Source organism: Cyanistes caeruleus, chromosome Z, assembly GCF_971803275.1.
Source record: "Cyanistes caeruleus chromosome Z, bCyaCae1.hap1.1, whole genome shotgun sequence".
NCBI classification, from domain to species: Eukaryota; Metazoa; Chordata; class Aves; order Passeriformes; family Paridae; genus Cyanistes; species Cyanistes caeruleus.
Window position 1 is genome coordinate 69754636 of NC_141732.1, and position 21213 is coordinate 69775848.

The 21213-nt window shown below is 37.0% G+C and overlaps 1 protein-coding gene across 1 annotated transcript in view; it reads right to left on the minus strand.

The window, feature by feature from the left end:
- Positions 1-21213, minus strand: part of SLC1A3 (solute carrier family 1 member 3) — a 65172-nt gene that overhangs the window by 8709 nt on the left and 35250 nt on the right. The window contains exons 4-6 of the mRNA XM_023944225.2: positions 10878-11082; positions 8813-8855; positions 907-1202 (exon numbers count right to left, since the gene is read on the minus strand). Coding sequence (XP_023799993.1) covers positions 907-1202; positions 8813-8855; positions 10878-11082 — 544 coding nt within the window. The remainder of the gene's footprint in view (positions 1-906; positions 1203-8812; positions 8856-10877; positions 11083-21213) is intronic.

Sequence of the window (21213 nt, forward strand, 5' to 3'; positions counted from 1 at the left end):
TTCTTACAGTAAGATACCACAGAACAGAATTGATCCACTATTCCTCAACTGCCTTTTATGCCATCAAGTCCATGTGCATGTGGGAATTTATCTGAATTCTCTGCTTTAACATTTTAAATGTCCTTGTGAAAGTGAAAAGATTTTAGTTATTGCAGCAAATACACTAACTTTTGGTTTTATATCTAGTATGGCAGTATACACGTGTGCTCCTGGATAGACCCTTGGAGTTGATTTGGTTTTCTTCCTGTAGTAAAGAGGGCAAAAAGATACAATTTCTTTTCACAGTTAACCTTCTATCTGAAGAATAATTAGTCTTAATTTTTGAAATTATTTCATACCTTGAGGGAAAAGGTATTTATTTTATTTACCTAATGAACACAATGAAGAAAGCAGGAAAATTATGTGTATGTGTGAGCAGTGCAGCTCACAGAAGGTACATATAAACCCCACAACTACAGGAACCAGTTGTGCTGGAAAATTATGGTAACAGGGTCTTGCTGTGTAGAAATGAGATTATGGGAGAGGTTTGTTGGTTTCCTTTAATGAATTCAGATTAGAATGTAAGAAAATTTCAATATCTTACTGCTGTGATTGGTATCTTTATGAAGACATAGAATGGCTCTTTATAAAGGTAGCAACTTCTGCCATAGACCCTAGTTTTTCTCATGTCAAGAGTGAAACCCACTGAAGAGTTAAAAGTGAAACCCACTGAAGAGTTGGTATATTTGGTCAGATTATTGTCACAGAGAATTATAACTCTTCAGTTCATTCATGAAAAATGTTCCAAGGTAGAGATAATCTTATTGTCTGACTTTCTGCAAAATAGATTCTTGCTACTCAGTTCCTGGCTGTGATGAAAAAATATTGTTAGTAACTTAAAAAGGAATTTATTGAAGAGGCACTTACCACATGATTAGAGCTACCAATCTCATGATAGCCTCATTGAGGCTATCAAAGAAGTCTTTCAAAGCCTGACCTTGCTCCCTCATGCTCCCAATCACCAGGCCAAAGCTTATTGAGAACACCACCAAGCCAAGGGCATTCACTCCATTCACAGAACCTGGAACAGGAACTATTTCCTCTCTCATTCGGGTCAGAGCTTCCATTGCTTCTGAAACATTGCTTATTATGGAAGTCACTGTGGATGTGTCATTGGATGGAATAGCTACTTTAAACTTTCTCTTTTCATAGTTGGTTTTGAACTGTTAAAATGAAAATAAAAGATAGAAATTCGGTGAATCATAGCAAACGACGATTAAAATCACGAATTAAATTACTATTTACTATTGTAAGACATTTGAATTCTTTGCTTAATATTTCTAGTTGAAATGTACTATGATGAAACTGTGATTTTCCTGAAAGCAACAAAAATCCATATTAACTTCAAAAGCTAAATCTTCAGCTTTAGCTTCTAGAAGTAAGTTTCTCATAAATAGGCCAAAGTCAAAGATGCAAAATTTTCATGCTCCTAATTCTGTAACAAAACTATTTGATTCTTAGTTTGCATTTTATATAACTTCATATTTTTCCTACCAACAAAATTCCAAACATTTATAATCTTTTTATTGGCTAGTGAGAATATTTTCTTGTGCTCTGGACTTTCTTTATTTCTTCATCTTTTTGTATTAAAAAATAATAGGACTGAAGTTAACTTTATTATAATATACCTCTTTTTCCTTTTTTTATGGCAAAGCCTTAGTTTTCAGTACAAGTCACCATATTTCTTAATTAAGGAAAGGGTTATGCTTTAAATGGTTCCTTTATGGAAAAGAGAAATCAATTTTTAAATCTCAGATCCTAAATGTCTGCTTTGAAAAAACAGTCTTTCACCTCCTAATGGTTTTCAAATGGAAATTTACACCCTGAATATTTCTATCTGGGTTCAAATAGTCCTGCAGCTCTGTCCTGGTTAAATTCCATTGAACACAAAGCATACTAAATATCATTTATCAGTGATAAATATAATTATAATGTTTCTCATGTATCTCAGGATGCTAATTAGTCCACTGAAGCAGCAGAACACTGGTGTTGAGATTATTCAGCAACTTTGGATTTTTATTCTTTTGGAGCTACCAGGAAAAGTTTTAATATCCTTACTGATGTCTGGAGACCTGTTGAATGCTTCAGAAGGACTTGACAGAAGTGAAGCAATTATGACCAAGAAGAGAAACCTGAGTATCATCATCTTTCAACACCATCCTGATTTAATGTTACTTTCTGCACCTGAATAGTTTTATGCACTCCTTCCACATATTTGAGGTATCTCTCTAAAGGCTCCAAATCTCTTAGAATGTCAAATAAAATCTGCTCACTGGACATTTATGGAAGATTTCTGATTAATATGTAGCAGAACCAAAATTCATGAAGGTCAAATACTCCTGAGCTATGAATAAAATTTACTAAAATCTGTCAAAATTTGGGCTATGCAGAAAGTCAGCTGAGAGCTGTATGAGCATTTGGCTGACATGGAGAAACCCAGTTCCACTGCCTCATGGTCTCACATCCAGTCTGTGATAATTCTTGTTTGATCTCTTAGAGAGACAATTCTACTTTTTAAAGTGGCAGAAATCTCTGCAAGCACAGAGATTTTGCCATTTTTGGCAAATGTTGCCATTTTTTGGGTAAAGCCTGGGGAACTGAATTAGCTTTCACTGTCTGTTCAAATGTCAGAGATGGGAGAACACAGGGACTGGAACTACACAGCCATGGAAGAAGGGATGGGGTTGTCTTTTTAAGTAACAGAGTGGTATTAAAGTGTAGATGGAAAAGTAATATAAGTTCTCATTAAAGTGTTTTTTATTCTGGAATGTCCAAGTACTGCCTAACACTTTACATCAAACATTTTTTCTTTTTCTTTTTCTTTTTCTTTTTCTTTTTCTTTTTCTTTTTCTTTTTCTTTTTCTTTTTCTTTTTCTTTTTCTTTTTCTTTTTCTTTTTCTTTTTCTTTTTCTTTTTCTTTTTCTTTTTCTTTTTCTTTTTCTTTTTCTTCTTGAATTCTGTCACAGAAGGAACGTACTTTTAATTCATTAGTTAAGTCTCTTTAGGAGTGCTAATATGGATTTTAGGAGCTTACTCAGCAAAATTCTTTTCCATTCCAGCTATTAGACTGTCCCACAGAGATGTAGGTCTTACCTGTTTGCTCACTTTGTTCATAAGTATTTAGAAATTTATTAGGGTGAATAGTCTTTCTGGAACCCATTCCAGAGCAAGGGAGAAACAGCTTATTTAGAGTAAGATTCAAAATACTAATCTAAGCAACAGAAACCACAGCAACTTTATTTTCACTGGAATATTTACTTGAGCTGCTCTTTCTTTCATTATAGCTGACTGAGCCCCAGGAGATCCCTGTGGATATGCCTTCTGTGGATCTCTTGTGCCCAAAGTTGTCTATCAAAAAACATGGGAAATTTCCTGGTGAAGCAAAAGAAGTCAAGGGATACATGAAACACAAGGGATCTATCTATTGAGGAAAAAAGTGCTGGGTTTCAGATGAGTTTTATTCTTTTATTCTTTATTCTTTAATTCTTTATTCTTTTATTCTTACTATTGTTTTTTCAAATGACATTAAAGGCAAAACACAAGATTGCTTGATCACCACAAAACATGTTTTCTGTGTATGAAATGGTGAAGAACCTACTGTTTATAAGAAGTGACTGGATGAAGGACCCCCTTCAAGATGTTAGAAACTGTTTTGAAATAGAAGAGTTAATAGCAAGGTTGGTTATTACTGCTCTGCAGAGTAACTGGTGGTAAGAGATAATTATTTGACCTTTTATGACATTCCTATTTTCAGCAGATCTATATCTCAGTGGCAATCAGAGTTATCAGCTTTCAATGTTGCTCAAACTGACAGATAAATTTCACATTGTGATTCTGCTGATTTTTGTTCCTTTTCAACTTTCATAAGTCGAAGAAATTAGGCAAAATAAAACTGCTCATTGTAGGCTTAAGGGTCTCAGAAGAGAGACCAGAGGTCCATACACTGATAATATGTGATGGGCTAGGCAACATGACTGAAGTCCTATAATTTTGGAGGACATAATTTTGTTATGCCTCCAGGAAGAGGTATTTGTTCCTGGTAAGATTTTGAATGCAAAATACTAACTTTTTTCCCTTAAGTTCATGTACAGAGAACAATTGAGGAGCATGTTAAAAAAATGTTATTTGAATGTATTAATTTAAACAGCTTTCTATGAGCAATTACACCTGCAAGAAAAATGCAAAAAGAATGAATTTCTAGACTTTTTTACAAGACAAGATGGTAATGAACAACTGGAAAATTAATTTTAATTAATTTAGCTCACTATGAAATAGACAACATAGGTTTTGTATTGAATAATACAATGAATCAGTTGTTTACTCTTTGTTTATAATTTTAGTTTTATTAATCATGCAAGATACCCAGTCATTTGACTGGGATATATTGAAGGACTTTTGAAGAAGCAACGTTTTAATCTGGCAGCAGCACATCCTAGTGGTTTATCTTGCAGAAAAGGTAATTGCAATGGTAACTGTTCTGAAAACTCATGATTCACTGTTATAATTTTCTCTGAGATAGTATCATTAGTACTGTCTGTGCTAAGTCTCAGTGATAATGTAGCATTTGGTGAATAATGATTTTAAAAGCAACATGTTTGCTTAAATGCAACCCTAAAAATTAAAAGAAGACAGAGATATTCCATCTTCTTGGGTTTTTTCTTTGCTTTCCATATGGATATGTGTGAAAACATTCTAAATTTTCTGTGTAAGAGTTTTAATATCTCTTAACTAGCCCAAATTGCCATGAGCAATAGACACCATGAATTAGTATTCATTTCTGGAAGTGTGATTAACACGTACAATTCCCTTGATAATGGTAAGTTCAGGAAAGGATGTGAAATTAAAAATATCTCAGAAGAAATGCAGTTATCAGATGCAGTTCTTTAAGTTTCAGCTGGCATCAGATTCTACCTATTCACACCAGAATGACCCTCTCCAAATTGTTAGATTGATTCTGTTTCTCTTGATTTTGCAAGTTTGCTTGTGTTTCTTCTGCCTTTTGCTAGACCTCCAGAGCACAGCACAAAGAACAAGCAGCTAAAAAGCAGAGTCTGTTTAACAAGCAGACTGCTCACTACTGCTCAGCCCGAGGCCAGACAGCATTTTTATTTTAGCAATAAAGAGAAATGAAGAGATAGTGGCCAGAGCTGAAAGATAAACCCAAAGATTTCTTTAGGTTTCCCTAAACTGCAGGGGCAAAGAGAAAATTTTGAACAAAGTAATCTGATTTTAGGTAAGTGTGGAATATTTATCTGCAGTCAATCTATTCAGATTTTCTTGTTACTCATAAAAATCACAAAAGCCTCGTGTGAGGCTTAGTAAATGTTGTGACATCAAATGAAAACAACAATCACCAGAAATAGATGTTATTTAGATTAATAATCTACTGTTTAACAATCAGCCTGAGAAGTCTGAGGTACTCAATGAGTTTTTTTGTCTCAGTCATCATTGTCTGGCATATCTCTCCATATCTCTCAAGTCCCTGAATCTCCAGGTAGAATTTGGAGGGGCAATGTCCCTCCCAATTTAAGCAATGATGAAACTGAGTGGAGGTATATGGGTCATAAAAAAATGCATCCCAGGATCCTGAGGGAACCAAACCACTCTCCATCATATTTGAAAATGCATGTCAGTCAAGTGGAAAAGGGAAATATCTGGGAAAGAAAACGTGCAAAGGATGATTAGGAGAAGTAAAAGAAATGGGAGGCAGCTTTGCCTCACAGTCTTGTTGGGAAGAAACAGGAAAGGGAATCCAAAGGACCAAAAAACTGAAAGAGGAACAGTAGAAAATTTAGGAAGATATTTCCTAGATAAACCCTAAGGTTCCAGTCTCTCTCCAAGATTCTTTGTCTCCTAGCATCAACCATATAAAAGCATTTCCAGCTCCACTTAAAATCTCTCCCACTCTGGTTATGTTCTCCATTTCATTTCACACCTTCCAGTGGCTTCCAATACAAACTAGGGAAGAAACCTACCTAAGGATGCTGTAAGACATAATGTGCACATCTGATCTATCCAAAGATGTGATTTAAATGTGCAGTGCATATTCTGGTGATGATTTCCAGGTGTGTAAAGCTGTGGGTTGAGTGTGGACAGCTATGAGAAGTACTGTGTTTTGTGTTTGGACCATCAAGCATGGTGTTACAGAAACAGATTTGTGCCAGATGGTCATTCCTCTTCATAAATCTCCTGAGAAACATACGAAATAACGGATGGAAATTTTTGAAAAGAAATTTGTGAGGTCAGATGGACAAAATCATCTGGATACCTGAGAATATTACACATACTTGTAAACTAAGATCTTTTTTTAACGAATCTGCTACAACAAAATAACTTTTATGTAAAAATCTAGGGTTTGGTACCAAGTTCAAAAAGTAATGACATGACAAATTTAAAATCCTGGTACTTTCTTGAATACTTTTATACTTTTGAATACTATCAAAAGAATTTTTAAACTGTATTAGAAAACTGCTGAAGTGTTCCTGTATCTCCTAAATGAAGATGTTTTCAGTTCAACGTTAAGTTGTGTAGGGTTAAAAGCAGTAATAGTTTAAATTCCAGTTTAAATTCAGTAATAGTGAGTTCCATTAATTTTTGTATGTTTTTATCTTATATAACTCTGTTTCCAGTTTCTTTTTGTACTTGAATAATTTCTCAGTATTTTTTTGCTTTATATGTTGCATTCTTTTGATAATTCCAATGACTCCTCTCTTCACCAAACTCATCTTGCATGAATTTATGAATGAAGAAAACTGGATATCCACTATTCTAAATGGTCACATTCCTCACATTCCTAATGGCCCTAGTTCATGTCATGGTGTTCTGCCATTTAATGTATATCCTAGAGTTGCATTGAACATTTTTGATCTTCTTGATGATAATTTGCTATGTCAAAGCAGAAATTACTGTTAACTTCAAAATGTTTACTTCACATATGTTGAAGAGCCAGAAGGAGGTAACAAAACATACCAACATGTGCAAGAACTGAGTCATTTTGTTGCTGTGACTTTACAGTATTGTGTTGTGCCCAGGTCTTATCACCTTCTTAGGCTTATTTTTTTTTTTTATCTCAACACAAAGTGCCTGGACTTTCTTGTCATCTGTTAATTTATCTGCATGCATCTTACGGCAATGTCATTTGTAAAAATATCAACTGAGGTACTCCCAGTCCTTTAGCAATTTCCATTGCTCTCTCCACAAATTTTAAAATTCTTATAGTCCCCTGCTCAACTCTTTCACTTTTGTCATTTTAAAAGTTATTTTTTATCAGAAGTAAAAACCCCAAAAACCAACAACAACCAAAACCCAAAACAACTCCCCCACCCCCCAAAAAAAAGATAATAACAACAAAAATTTAAAAAGAAAGTGGAAATGAGGAATATTATGGACGAAAAATGGTACAATTTATATTTCAGAAGCCTTTGTAGTTTTTCTTTGTGGTTTTTTTTCTTATATATTTTTCATTTTTGTTTGTTATGAAGTCTCTACTGTTTCCTTCAACACATTTATATCCTTCACCATAACTGAGATCAAACTAATGGCCTCTTATCTGCTTAAATAATTTCCCAAATCCTTTTGAAACTGCAGTCTGGAAGAAATTTTGATTGCTTTCAAGAGCTCTAGTTAATAACTTCCAAACTTAGGAGCTTGCTGCTACATCTGTAACTTTATGCCCTAATTATTTCATTATTTCAGATAAAGATCATACAATTCCTATACTTTATTACATTACATTCTTTGAATTTATTTCTAGTTTAGCTATAGACTTTTGCTTTTCTGTACTGGTCTCCTGCATCACTATACTGAGTTCATCAATATCCTCGTTGAAGATGGAGGCATGGCATTTGAACCTGGGTCTAGTTTGCTTTTTAAACTTTAATCTAAAAATCTTTAATGCAGAAAGTGTCTCCCTTTTATTGGTTTCTGTTTATACAACTAAAGATAATGTTATAATTTCTTTTCAATTCTTCTGAAAGATGTAGCTCAGCTGGATTTGGAAAGTTTATGCTCTTCTTGACCTCTACATTTCAGCTTTTTTTATTTCTAAAACACTAACTGCTAAATAATAACAGTTCAAGATTGTCTGTGAGGTCAATATGAAGTAATTAGATTATGGAAAAATACATTCTGGGTTCTACTGAATCACTAATATCTTCATTTTTAAAAAAACAATGTAACTAGTTATTTTCTCCATAGAACAGTTACGATAAGACCAAGCTAATGATAGAGGATTTTGAGAAGCAACCTTAAAAAAGCGCTCCTAAGGACTTCTACTGTAGATGACAGGAAGTTCATCATTTACATTTTTTGTTAATGTCCACAAATTCTTTTCTTCTGTTTCAAACCTAAGCACATGTGTCACATGACATTTTTTAAAATCTTCCAGTCTTTGCACAGATGGTGAATATCTCAGTATCTCCCAGTTTAACATAACACTGTTTCAGAAAAGCAGATCCTGAATTCACTTTAATGAACCTTGCTGTCAACTTAGGAATTTGACATCTTGAAAAAAGTAATTTTTTTTGATTTGCCAAGCTCTGTGGGTTTTCTTCACTTCTCATAGCAAACACTGTTGTCTCAATATTATTGAAAACAAAGCATAGACTTGGTTGGTTTAGTTCAGGGGGCTTTTTTTTGTCATCTGGCAGAATATGTGAGTTATATTTCTGCTGTAAGTACAAGAACATGATATTCCTAAGGCAATTGTGGTTACATTTAATTTCTTACTTCTTCATGTTTTATTTGGAAATTATAAAAAAAAAGGGGGTTTTACCTGTTTAAAGCAAGCTTCCACCAGATTTGGAGGGAACATATTCCTGTGAAAGAGAAAGAAAATAGCATGAGAAGTAATAATACGCTAATAATTCCTTCAGTAAAGACACAGCTAATAAAAAAATTGCACAGCTAATTTTTTGAGGAATCCTAAGGCTAATATGGCTTAATCCTAAGGCTACTAAGTACATAACATATACTGTGAGTAGAGCTCTGGCCTGCTTAGCTTTACCAATGATGATGAAATGTAGGATTGGATAGCTCCTGGCAATTGGAATCTCTGTATTTAGTGTTGTATAGCAGGTCTGGTTATGGAGAAGTATATTAGCTAATTACTAAGTGTATAATGCTCTATGGACTCACTCTAAATTTTGCACTTATTACTGCACTATGAATCCAGATTAATAAATAATATTAATAATAAATAAACAATAAATTTATATTAATGATTATATAGTGATATATAATAATAAAATATAATAATAAATAAAATTATTAATAAGAATATTTAATGTATTTCAAGTTCTCAAATAATTTTTGGATTTTTTAACCTAGTAGTTGATGACATTTATCATTTGATTTTGTCTTCTTGTGGTTACACCCCAAATTCCTCTGAAGTCTGAGTATTCAATAATAATAATAATAATAATAATAATAATAATAATAATAATAATAATAATAGTAGTAGTAGTAGTAGTAGTAGTAGTAGTAGTAAACACGTGTGTATGGGGGTTACTTTCTTTGTTTTCCTTTGTTTTGTGCATTTCTGAGGGATTTAGAAGCAGTGTAACTGAATAAATCTTGAGGAATCTGAGTGCAAAACTCTTTAGGAAGGTTTCTGTAGACCCTTTTATGGCAGTGTGGTACTTGGAGGCCTTTCTCCATGTCTCCAGATTCTCCAAATGGGTTAGTAGAACACAGAATTTTGGTGATTTTACTTGTGGAAAAGCTTCTGAGTTCAAAACCTCAGCTTCCCTACTCCCTGGAATGTATCTTTGGCATACCAGCTCAGTAAAAGAGTCTTTGAGCAAGGGAAAACCAAAATTTTATGTCTGTGCCCTCTATTTCAAGCATTTTACTTGCCTGTTCCTGGAAGTTATTTCCCATTCATATAATTGAATCAATTGAGTAGATACACCCAGATAGGTGACTACACTTCAAAATTAAACTAAGTAACTAAATCAGGGGTTCAAATGAAGTGAAAAAACTGTTGCTAGTTGGAGGAAAACATTACATTTTGTAATAAGTGCTATGGAAGGAGGAAAAAAGCCCCATGCAGATTGCAGAACAGAGGACTTTCTTTTGAGAGAGAGAGGAGGAGAGGAGAAGAGGAGAGGAGAGGGGAGTGGAGGAGAGGTTTGGAGAGGAGGGAGGGAGGCAGGCAGGCAGGCAGGCAGGCAGGCAGGCAGGAAGGCAGGAAGGCAGGAAGGCAGGAAGGCAGGAAGGCAGGCAGGAAGGCAGGCAGGAAGGCAGGCAGGAAGGCAGGAAGGAAGGAAGGCAGGAAGGAAGGAAGGAAGGCAGGAAGGAAGGCAGGAAGGCAGGAAGGAAGGCAGGAAGGAAGGCAGGAAGGCAGGAAGGAAGGAAGGCAGGAAGGAAGGAAGGAAGGCAGGAAGGAAGGCAGGAAGGCAGGAAGGAAGGCAGGAAGGAAGGCAGGAAGGAAGGCAGGAAGGAAGGCAGGAAGGCAGGAAGGCAGGAAGGCAGGAAGGCAGGAAGGCAGGAAGGCAGGAAGGAAGGAAGGAAGGAAGGAAGGAAGGAAGGAAGGAAGGAAGGAAGGAAGGAAGGAAGGAAGGAAGGAAGGAAGGAAGGAAGGAAGGAAGGAAGGAAGGAAGGAAAACTTTCTTTTAGTATTAAAAGCCATTTCTTCCCCTGCAATAGCTTAATTTGGAAATAAATCCATGTATCCCTTTTTAACTTTGTAAAGGCTAGAGATATTGATATCAAACAGTTGAAAGACATCTGGCAACTTTATGCAGTCACTGTTTAAAATTCTCTACTTTTTTTCTCTGTGGATCTAAGATTACTGTCATAGATATTGGTACAGAAAATGTACAATATCATAGCCATACCTGATTAAATCAAGAAAGGCGTCTGCTGCTGTCACTTGCACAATTTTGCCTTCTCTGTGCATGTTTTCCTTCGTACCTTTCCCGGGGTGGATGATGACCACAATGATGATGCCAATCAGTACAGCAATGATTGTAGTGCTCATGTAGTAGACTACTGCTCGGACTCCCATCTTCCCTGAGGCTTTACTATCCAGGGCAGCAATTCCTAGTAAATTTAAGCACAATAACATTCACTTGATACAGCAGTGGTTAAAGAGGATGAACTAAGCATGATGAAAATAGTTCTGTGGGAAGAGTTTTGATGACCACACTTAAAGCTACCCAAGGTAAGATGTCCCTCTTTTGCAGCTCATAGTGTCAGTGTCTTCCCATCCCACCCTCAGTTTTATAATTTTCTGTTACAAGAGTTACACCTTTCTACACCGTCTTAACACTTCATTAAAAGTAAAGATTATTGGTCTGGTGCAGCGTGGGACTATATTCCAGTGAGAAAATGAATGGTTTCTGACTAATGTGATTACCACAGTCTGATAAATGTGTTGCATTTGTATTGTATAATTTGTAATTGTAAGATAGAAAAAAGAGTGCACTTAAGTAATGTTGATAATGTTTGCAGCAATTAACATGTATGAAGAGTTTTCTTTAATCCCCAGTGGGCAACCTCAGATTATGTCTGTCCAAAGCCATGGTATTTTAAATCAGATTAAATGCTGCTAGCCTGTTTCAGAAGATCCTTACCATTGCATGAATAGGCCTTTGTAGTCTTTCATAAAATTTGCAGATTTTGCAACACTAATCCTAATTCTTGGCTCTATTTGGATTTACTGTGAATATTAGAATACTCCCTATGGCGTCTTCTATGGTGTTTCTTCATCAGATTGCACTGATGAATGGCTGCAATGTGTTTTCTAATAGAGGGTGCAGTTCTGCCAGGGAAAGGGTTCTGAGTCTCTGAGGAATATCTCACGAGGGCTGTCAGAATTGGAAATGCTCTTTCTCTTTCCAGCAGATGCAGCTAAGTCTTCAGATTCAGAAGATTCAGCTAAGTTCCTCTCCTTAAATGTCCCACTGCTCCTTCTCCACACTTGCTCATACTCCATATGGAGGGCTGTGCCACCTGCCTCAAAGCAGTTCTCATGATTCTTGTTGCAATCAAGTTTTCAAAGTGCAGAATGAAAAAAAACGTTAGGAAAGGGTCCTTTAGCTTTATTATCTCCTCCTATATGGAACTGCTTAATCCACACTTCCAAAGACTGCCTACATATTTATATGGATGCCTCCTTTGAACATACAAAATATAAAAAAAGGTGACCGGCTTCTGCTCTGGGTATCTATCTCACAGGAGAAAGCATTTAAAGGCAGGTAAGATGACTGCAGGAATATAAATAATATGGAAACTCAAATCATGGCCTGGCATAACAAAATGTTGTTTAAATTGTTGTAGATATATAATACTTCTTTCTGTCTTCTAAAGGAGATACATTTTCCTGGAGCTACAGTGAAAGCACTGATGTAGCTGAGATCAAGGATGTGTCCCAGGCTCGGATCAAACCTTCAAAGTATAAAACCAATCACATGCTTCATACTTACCCTTTCAGTTCAGCTTTTTTAATTTTCTGCCCTTTTGGCAGAAACCATTAGAGACAGTAAGATTTGTACCCAAGGGTGATCATTAGATTCACACACCGAATTTCTTGGTTTATGTGTGTGCCATTGTAGTGGAAGAACGAAGTGTTACTGGTACAGAGAGAAACTTAACATGGAAATCCAACATTTGAAGCATTTGGGCCTTTATTTCTCTACCCAGCTTTTCCATCAGCAAAATTGGATTATTATGTTCATGGTAAGTTTACATTTATGATTTGAAATCCTGAGAGGAAAATAGTAAGCACTAGAAAGTTACAAATAGCTTTTTTAACTTTACAAACAGGAAGTTTTATAACCCTCTTATTTGTGGATGGAAGATGGGGTGTTTTTTTGAGTCCTCAAGTAATGTAAACATGAAACAATGCAAATACTGTTACCAACAGAAAAAATAAAGTTAATAATTTTTTGAGAAGTTCAGATCTGCTATCAAACTGCACAGCATGTATCTCAGACAGCATTTGTTAGAAATTTTATTTTTAAAGTATGAATATGAAATTTAAAATAAAACATAATTTGCAAAGTCAAAAATTAATTTAATTTTTATATATTTTAATAGGTTCTTTTTCTGTTCTTAATTTTTCTTTCTAAAGTAGCAACAATGGTCTATCTATTTTTTTCATTTTGGATAAGACCATTTTGGAACTTGTTTTACAACCTGAGCACAAAAAGTTAACCTGTACACTTTAGTAGGAATGTTTGGAAATGCAGAGATTTTGAATCAGTCGGTATTCTGCCCTTTACAGATAATAGATTCAGGACCAGAGGCTGAGCACTGTAATTCTTAGCAGATTTACAGGCACATCTGTCTGTGCTTTAACCAGCCTGAATTTTTTTTTTTTTTTTTTTTTTTTTGGTACTTCACCCTTTCTAGTAGGTTGAGCCTCCTACACTCCAAAAGTCACTAGGAGTGAGTGCAGGACTTTACCAGTACTTGTACCTTACCAGTAAAGTTTGCTGTTTTGAAGGATTAGATCTTTTGATCCTATTTTTTCTTGGGCAGATTCCGGGATTGGGTGGTGAACCGTGTGAAAGCAGCGTGCCAGGGAGCAAGAGTCATGCTCTTGTCTTTGTAAGCTGCTTTCCAGCCTGATTTCCTGGGGTGCACTCTGGCTGGGGCGACATGGCACCTTGTTTACTGCTCCTTAGTCTCATACCTGCCCTTGTTATAATATAATTTATTTCTCAGCTTGGACACAGAGAACAGCAGTTCCTCTCCTCTGGAGCTGTGACTGCTTGTGGCGTGAATAGCAGAAAGCATTCAAAGCAGAGGGATGACAGGCCTAAATATGAACAAAAGCTGCATGAGGAGGAAGCTAGTGCTCACCTCTGCAAGCCCTTATTGGGGACCTTCTGGGCAGTCTCCCCTCCCACTGCAATTAATGGGAACTCAGCAAACTGCAAAAGTTTCCAGCATACCAACAACAACCATTGTCTGAAATAATATTTAAAATCTGTTTTTAAAACACGAGAAAATGAAAGGGGTTGTTTTCTTTGCATTTTAAGATGTTGACAAGACTCCTCAGAACTGAATGAGGCTCTGGAAAGGTCCCCAGAGCTTTCATGTGTCACAAAGCATTGTATCCTCAGTGTGTCTTTTCACAGTCAGCCAGCAAAACCCGCATTGTCCTGCGGGAGATGTATGTGCCCCTTTCATCCCGCTCGCTGCTCTCTCCTCCGCACACTGCTGGCTCCAGCACCTCTGCCTTCTCTCTTCCTCTCCCCTCCCCTTCCCCAGGGGGCCTGGGAAACTTTGCCGTGCCACCAGTCCCCACGCACAGGGATGCCTTGGAGTTGTCAAGGCGATCTGGAGCAGAGCCCCTGTAATTTCTCCCAGCGTGTGCGCTCACACAACATGAATGGGAATGATTTTTTAAGTGCTGATGGGGAGGGAGGCAGGGAGGCTGCGGAGAGGGAAGGGAAGGGAAGAAAAGAAAGAAGGGGGTAGGCATAAATCTACAAAACTGCAAAAAACCCCCAGCCTTTACCCTGTCTCCTTCCTTCACCTACCCCTTCCCTCTCTCGAGAAGTAACACTGTGTTTGGAATAAAGATGTGAGAAGTTCACCAGATTGTCACAGATCAAAGCACAATTTTGTTCTTTAACAAAGATGTTAGAGAAGAAATGAAAATATTTTAGAATATAGGAAAGGCAAGGAGAAGGTAAATACATAATTACAAGAGAAGAAAGAGAGAGAAATGATGGAGGGAAAAGGAAAAAAAAATTAGTTAGGATGACTTTAACAATTCTGAATTTTTAATTTGACAGTTCTGATTGCTCACCTGACTTGATCACTGTTCTGTAATTTGGCATGAACTATTGATTCTATGAATTGTCATGAATAGCAACTAGATTACGAATAGTTACAATATTATGACTAGTTTCATGTCAATTATACTTTTATATTGTATTTATGATTTTATATTATACAGAATTCTAGAATATACCAAATCCAGAGTTGTTGCTATTTTTAATTTTCTAGGTATTGAAAACATGCTGCACATGATCTATGTGTAATCTTTAGTGCAGGGTACACCAAATGCAGAGGAATGATAATCTTGGAGGACCAAGCATAAAATTACTGAGCATGTTTTCTTTAGATAATCTTTAAGCCAAACATCTTTGAATCTGCTTGTTAAAGAATAAATTCCATCGAATTGTTTTTAAATGTAGAACCTATGCTAAAAGTCCTACAGCTTCAAAATACTTTCTCCTTTTAATTAGCACTATAGAAACAATGGAATAAACTGATTTTTGAAGAACGGTCCAATGTCCTCAGTGAGCTATTTCAGTCTTAGGTTTTTTAATTTTCCTAATTTTCCCTATTACGCTACTTGAAAGTTTCTACCTGTTGTTTTGAATTATAATTTTTTTTTTTTTTAGAAAGAAGAAATATCCATATTACACAATTAGATGCAAAATGGTTTTTTCCCCACAACAACAACTGGTCAGCAGCTGGTATGCCTGAAGCCCTGTTTCTGTTTGTAAACTCCTAGTCAGCAAAGCATCCTTGGGTTTATATTTGGCTGCAAAATTAATCACTAAATAACAAACGAGAAACCTTAAATAGCAGCTTTTAAATAGGATCTCTTTTCTTACACTCCAAAGTAAATAGCAACCCTTGGAGGAAAAACAGTCATTATGTAGGATTGATTCTAGTACCTTGGGTGATTTTATCTATCCTCTGAGCAAGCAAAACTACCACTGGGAGTTGAGGGTGTGCATGTGAGCATACACATTTATGCATGCCTATAGATTCAGTTTGAAAAAGGTTAAAATGCTTACCCACTGCTTATCATATTGAAAGTCCCTGTTTCTGGATATTTTTGCTGCACTTGAAAAATTTTGAAAAAACTAAATAGTTTATGTGTTTGCTTTCTTACACTAAAATTCTTGTGGTTTTAAGCTTTTTCCCTGAGTACATTTGGATTTTTGTTTCTTTAAAATCCCTTTTGATGCATAATGATAAGAATTTTAAATATAGAACATTTCAGTTGGGGCTGAAATGATCATCTAGGCCAACTAGACTTCAGGACTGACCAGAAGTTAAAGTTTATAATGACACTGACTTCTTCAACACTGAAAGGTAGGGGTTATTAGCCACCTCTTTGGGAAGCTTATTCCAGGATGCTACCTCCCTCACTGGAAAGAAGTGCTTCTTAAGGTCCAGTCTGAATCTACCCTGGTGCAGTTTGGACCATTCCCACTGGTCCTGTCACTTGATCCAGGGAGGTGAGATCAGCATTACCCTTTCCCCTTCCTCTCCTCAGGAAGCTGCAGAGAGCAGAGAGGTCATCCCTCAGCCTCCTTTTCTCCAAACTGGACGAGCCCAAAGTCCTCAGTCACTCTTCACAGGGCGGTGGTAATTCTGCTCAGCAGGGGAGAGAGAGAGACTGTGTGCTCAGAGCCCAGGTCTTGGCTGAGCAGGTTCCCATCTGTGGGCACAGGACCGAAACCCTCCAGGTCAGCATTCTGCCCAGATCTAGTAACAAGCTGATGAAAATACATAAAGTAATGAAGCAGTTCTGAATGGGTATGTAGACCAAACTCTCCATTCTGGTCCTTGCACATATTGACTCCTTCAAACAAAAAAAAAAGAGGATTTCTCTGACCATGATGAATTCTTTCCTTATTCAGCATGTTAGAACTGAATTGAAGGTGCTTCCTTGCCAATGGAGATTTTTATATAAATTCCCTTTAGATGTTTTGAACTAAGTCTTTATACACAAAACATTATTAACAGAGCATCTTTTTATTCCTAATTATTTTCCTGTTTACTTTTTATAGTCTCTTAATTAGGAAGTTGCAATTGCTTGTTAAGGACTCCTATGGTGGAGCAGCAATAATGGCAACTGTTGACTCAGGAGTGTTGCCCTAATTTTGTTTCTTTAAGGTTGTCTTTCACTCTCCTAATGAAGCAGTCTCAAATGGGCTACTCCCACCCCCTACATCCACTAAGCACTGTGTGATGAGTAAACTCTCAGTGTGAGACCATGAGAACAATCCCTTTTGTGTATGCTGATGAGGATTTGTGGAAATGAATAACACAGGGCAAGGTCGTGGTAAAATACGCTGACAGAAAATTTGTGAGGAAAAGCAGTAGTTAGGTAAAGACAGTGGAGGTATTTCCCAAGTTTAATTAACATGATTAAGCACTAAAGCTTTATCCCAATAGCAGCTGAACATGTCCTCTGTGGTGCTGGACATTCCCAGAAACCAAAAGTTAAATTTAGTCTTTGACATCTGGGCCCTTCACAAGATCAGGTACAAATTTTTACCCAGTCTCTAGATTACAGTTTTTAATAATGGTAACAGGAAAATAATAAAATTGCAAAGAAAAAATACAATAACATATTCGAAGAACTATATGTATAGGGGAAGTTAATTAATATTAAATCAATACAGCTAATGATTTCCTGAAACCACTTAAAATATATGTATGAAACGTACCTCTGTATGCCTTTTTACATGAACTGATGAGACAAGTTGCTCCCAAATCTCAATTTAACTTATCTTTGATTTGTTCTGAATTTTTAGATGATGACATTAGATATGAACCCTATTTTTTCCCAGTACTGTTAAGAACAGTGGGCAAACAGAGGAAAATTAGCAGTTGTATTTGATCCAAGATTATGTGACCATGATTAAACCAAGCTGACTAATGAAACCCATGGATGTGATATAGTAATGCAATTCAAAGAGCCAATTAAATGGCTAAGAGTGGCTCTAAATGACTAGCCTTGCCCCACAGCTTTGCAGTCCCACACCATCCTTGCCAGAAAACTATCAACTTTGGGTTTTGTAGTGTTAGTTTGTTCTGACAAACTAACGTGTCATTTTGAATCACCTCAGAATTGGGTCATGTGAACACCAGAACTTTCACAAGGGAAGCAGAAGGAAAACTAGCAAACACCTGCTATTTTAGCCAAAATTCATTTTTCAGAAGGAGAATGTTTGTGAAACCATGGCACAATAATATCTGAACATCATTGAGTGACGTAAATGGAAGAGGCCCAAATAATCTCCAGTGGCTTTACAGAGAGTTTTACCTTTCAGTTTACCATGAGTAATAAAAGACTTCACTGATTAAAGCACTTTCACCAAAATAGCTTCTTATTCTCTGGTGTTAGTGCATTTTAATTGTTATAAAAATGAAGACAGTAATCCATGCTTGAAAATATTTCTTTAGCCATCAAGTTTAGTCTTCTGACACAGCAGGGAAATATATTCTAGAGTATTGGTTAAAAACTTACTGAGCTTAAGGTTCAAACCAATAACAATTTTTATCCCAACAATTTCCATGTTTGGGTATTCCACAGCCTTACTCTCTTTTTAGTTTGTTTATTTCAGTGCAAAAATAATTTGATTGGTGGCTCAATGTCCAGATGGAGACCCATGAAGGATGGTGTCTCTCAGGAGTCTGTGCTGGTACCAGCACTGTTTGGTATTTTCATCAACGACGCAGACAGTGGGATTGTGTGCACCTCAGTAGGTTTGCAGATGACACCAAGGAGAGAGGTGTTTGACATGCCCAAGGAACAAGATGTCATCTAGAAGGACCTGGACAAGCTCAAGGGGTGAGCCCAGGTGAACATCATGAGGTTTATCAAGACCAGGTGCAAGGTGCTGCCTGGGTTAGGACAACACCCAGTATCAGCACAGGCTGGGCATGAACAGACCCAGAGCAGCCCTGCCCAGAAGGTGGGTGAGAGGCTTGGTGGGTCAGAGGCTGGACATGAGCCAGCAAAAGGAGCATAACCAGCAGGTCAACAGAGGTGATTTTCTGTCTCTACTCTGCCCTCATGAGGCTCCACCTGCATGGGAGGTGGAGAACGGCATCTGCCTTGGGTCCTCAGCAAAAGAAACACGTGGGCCTGTTAGAGCAGGTCAAGGGGCCACAAAGATATCAGAGGGATGGAGCACCTCTTATTTGAGGACAAGTTGAGAGAGTTGGGGTTGATCAGTCTGGAGAGCAGAAGGCTCTGGGGAGACCTTTTAGTACCTTCTAGTACATAAAGGAGGCCCCAAAGATGGAGAGAGACTTTTTGGTAAAGTCTGTTATTGCAGGAAAATGGATAATGCTTTTAAAGAGGGTAGATTGAGGTTGGACATAAAGAAGACTTTTTTACAGTGGGGGAGTTGAAACACTCTTGGCCACAGAGATGGTGTCTCTCCCATCCGTGGAAACTGTCAAGGCCAGGCTGGAGAGGGCTCTGAGTACCCTGGTCTAGCCAAAGCTGTCCCAGCTGATTGCAAGGGGTTGGACTAGTTGACCAGCTAGGGTCAAGGCCTCTTCCAATGCAAACTGCTCTGTTTCTTCCTTTAAAACTCTTCTCTCTGTCAGTATGAGTCACTGAGGGCAGGGAAGAATTTCATAAATCTTGCCAGACTCTGCTTGTTGTAGCTAAAATATTTATTAAAAATGAAGTATAACATCACCTGGTAAAATGAAATGTGTCAGTATGGAACCCTTGGTGCATCTACTGAGTGTCAATGATGCTTACATTACTACATGAAGACTCCTGCAGGATTATGCTCTTCTGCTCTGAAAAGTGTAGTTGGCTTGCTTTTCAGGTTTGCAATATAACAGGATACATTTGAGGAACCAGTAGGAAAGTACATTTCCTGAAACACATCTGCCTGAGAAGGACCCTGCTGTGGGGCTGTTGAGATACTCATTTAACTCTTCGCATTATTCCGTCTTTTGCTCACAGTATTGGAATGTGACAAACAATATGCTTTTTGAAGGGAAACTAGGGAGTAATTTATCTTCTTTATGTGTGCTAAGCAGAGCAGGAGGGAGATGCAAGCAGGGATTCACAGCAAGCCATGGAGCAGTGATTAGTAACAGCTGACAGTCTCAAACCAAGACTCTCTTTCTTTGGTTACCTCATTGTAATAACAGAGTACAAAGAACTGACTGTCTTCAAGCCAAGAATCAGAGACCCAGGAACACAGAAAATAGCAGCTCAAAATTTTTTTTTGTAACAAAACACTCTTGCTACCTGCACAGCGCAGTTCTGAAAAGACATCCTTTCATGTCCAGACACTTGGACTAAGCTGTCCTGGAAATAGGATTCTGATGTTGGACATAAAGCTGATTATTTTCTGTGTATGGAGTGAAAGAAATAAGTGTATTTGTTTATGAAAAAGCATAATGTAACATGGTGAATTATTTCAGTTTAATCAGGAAACAAGTTTATTTTGATAGTTGATAAGCCAAAGCACATTCAATTAGTTTAAATCCTAAAGTGCGTGTTGTTGCAAGACATACCAAATATGGTAGTAGTTGTAAGACTTTTATCCTTTTCCCAGAGGATGAAATATTAGTTTTCATTTATCCTGAATGTATTGCCAAAAATACCTGCTTTAAGCATGAAACACACTGCTTCCTATGAAGCGATACAAGCGATAAAATTACCTTTGCCTTCTGGATGATGTTGAGCACATTACTCAGTGCTCCAGAAACATGCATAATGCAATTTCTCAGAATGTATGTGCAAACTTTTAATTTTCGAAAATGCTGGTCTGAGTTTTGGCAGACTGTGCCAGGAGTTCTTCATAGACATGTTTTTATATGTGCAGCCCTTACTAAACAACATTCCACAAACATACACTGCTTCTTGTATCTGACTCACTTTATACAGTGTGATGAAACTGCAAACTATTCACTGTACTAAATCACTCCTTATGTACATTAGTTGATACTGAAAAAATAGTGAGAAATTAGAGGTGTCCATAAGGGAACAGGAACTAGTAGTACAGTCTACTGTGTGAAAAATACTTTGCTTTTACACCTTGGGTATGTAACAGGTGCCTGAAGGGACACTTATATGAATCAGTGATAATAGAAAAATGAACATAATTCTAGTCAGAGTGATGCAAGAATTAGAGAATGGGAAATTAAAGTTTCCCCACAAAAGAAAAAAAAAAGAGAGATGGAGGTCTATCTGTGTTCAAAACAACAAGGGTTTTGGGAATATTGGTCTGTAACTGCTCAGGGCTCTATGCTGGAGACATCACCTTCTCACTCAAAATTAATCAGTATTGTTAGGAAACCTGTTCTTGGCTTCTTCACTGAAATTTCCAATAGTAGCATCTATTGCAATGATAGTACCTTATTTGGATATTTGTCCATTAGGATCTGACAGTAGTTAATTTTATAGAGTTCATGCAGCAGCCATCATTTGGA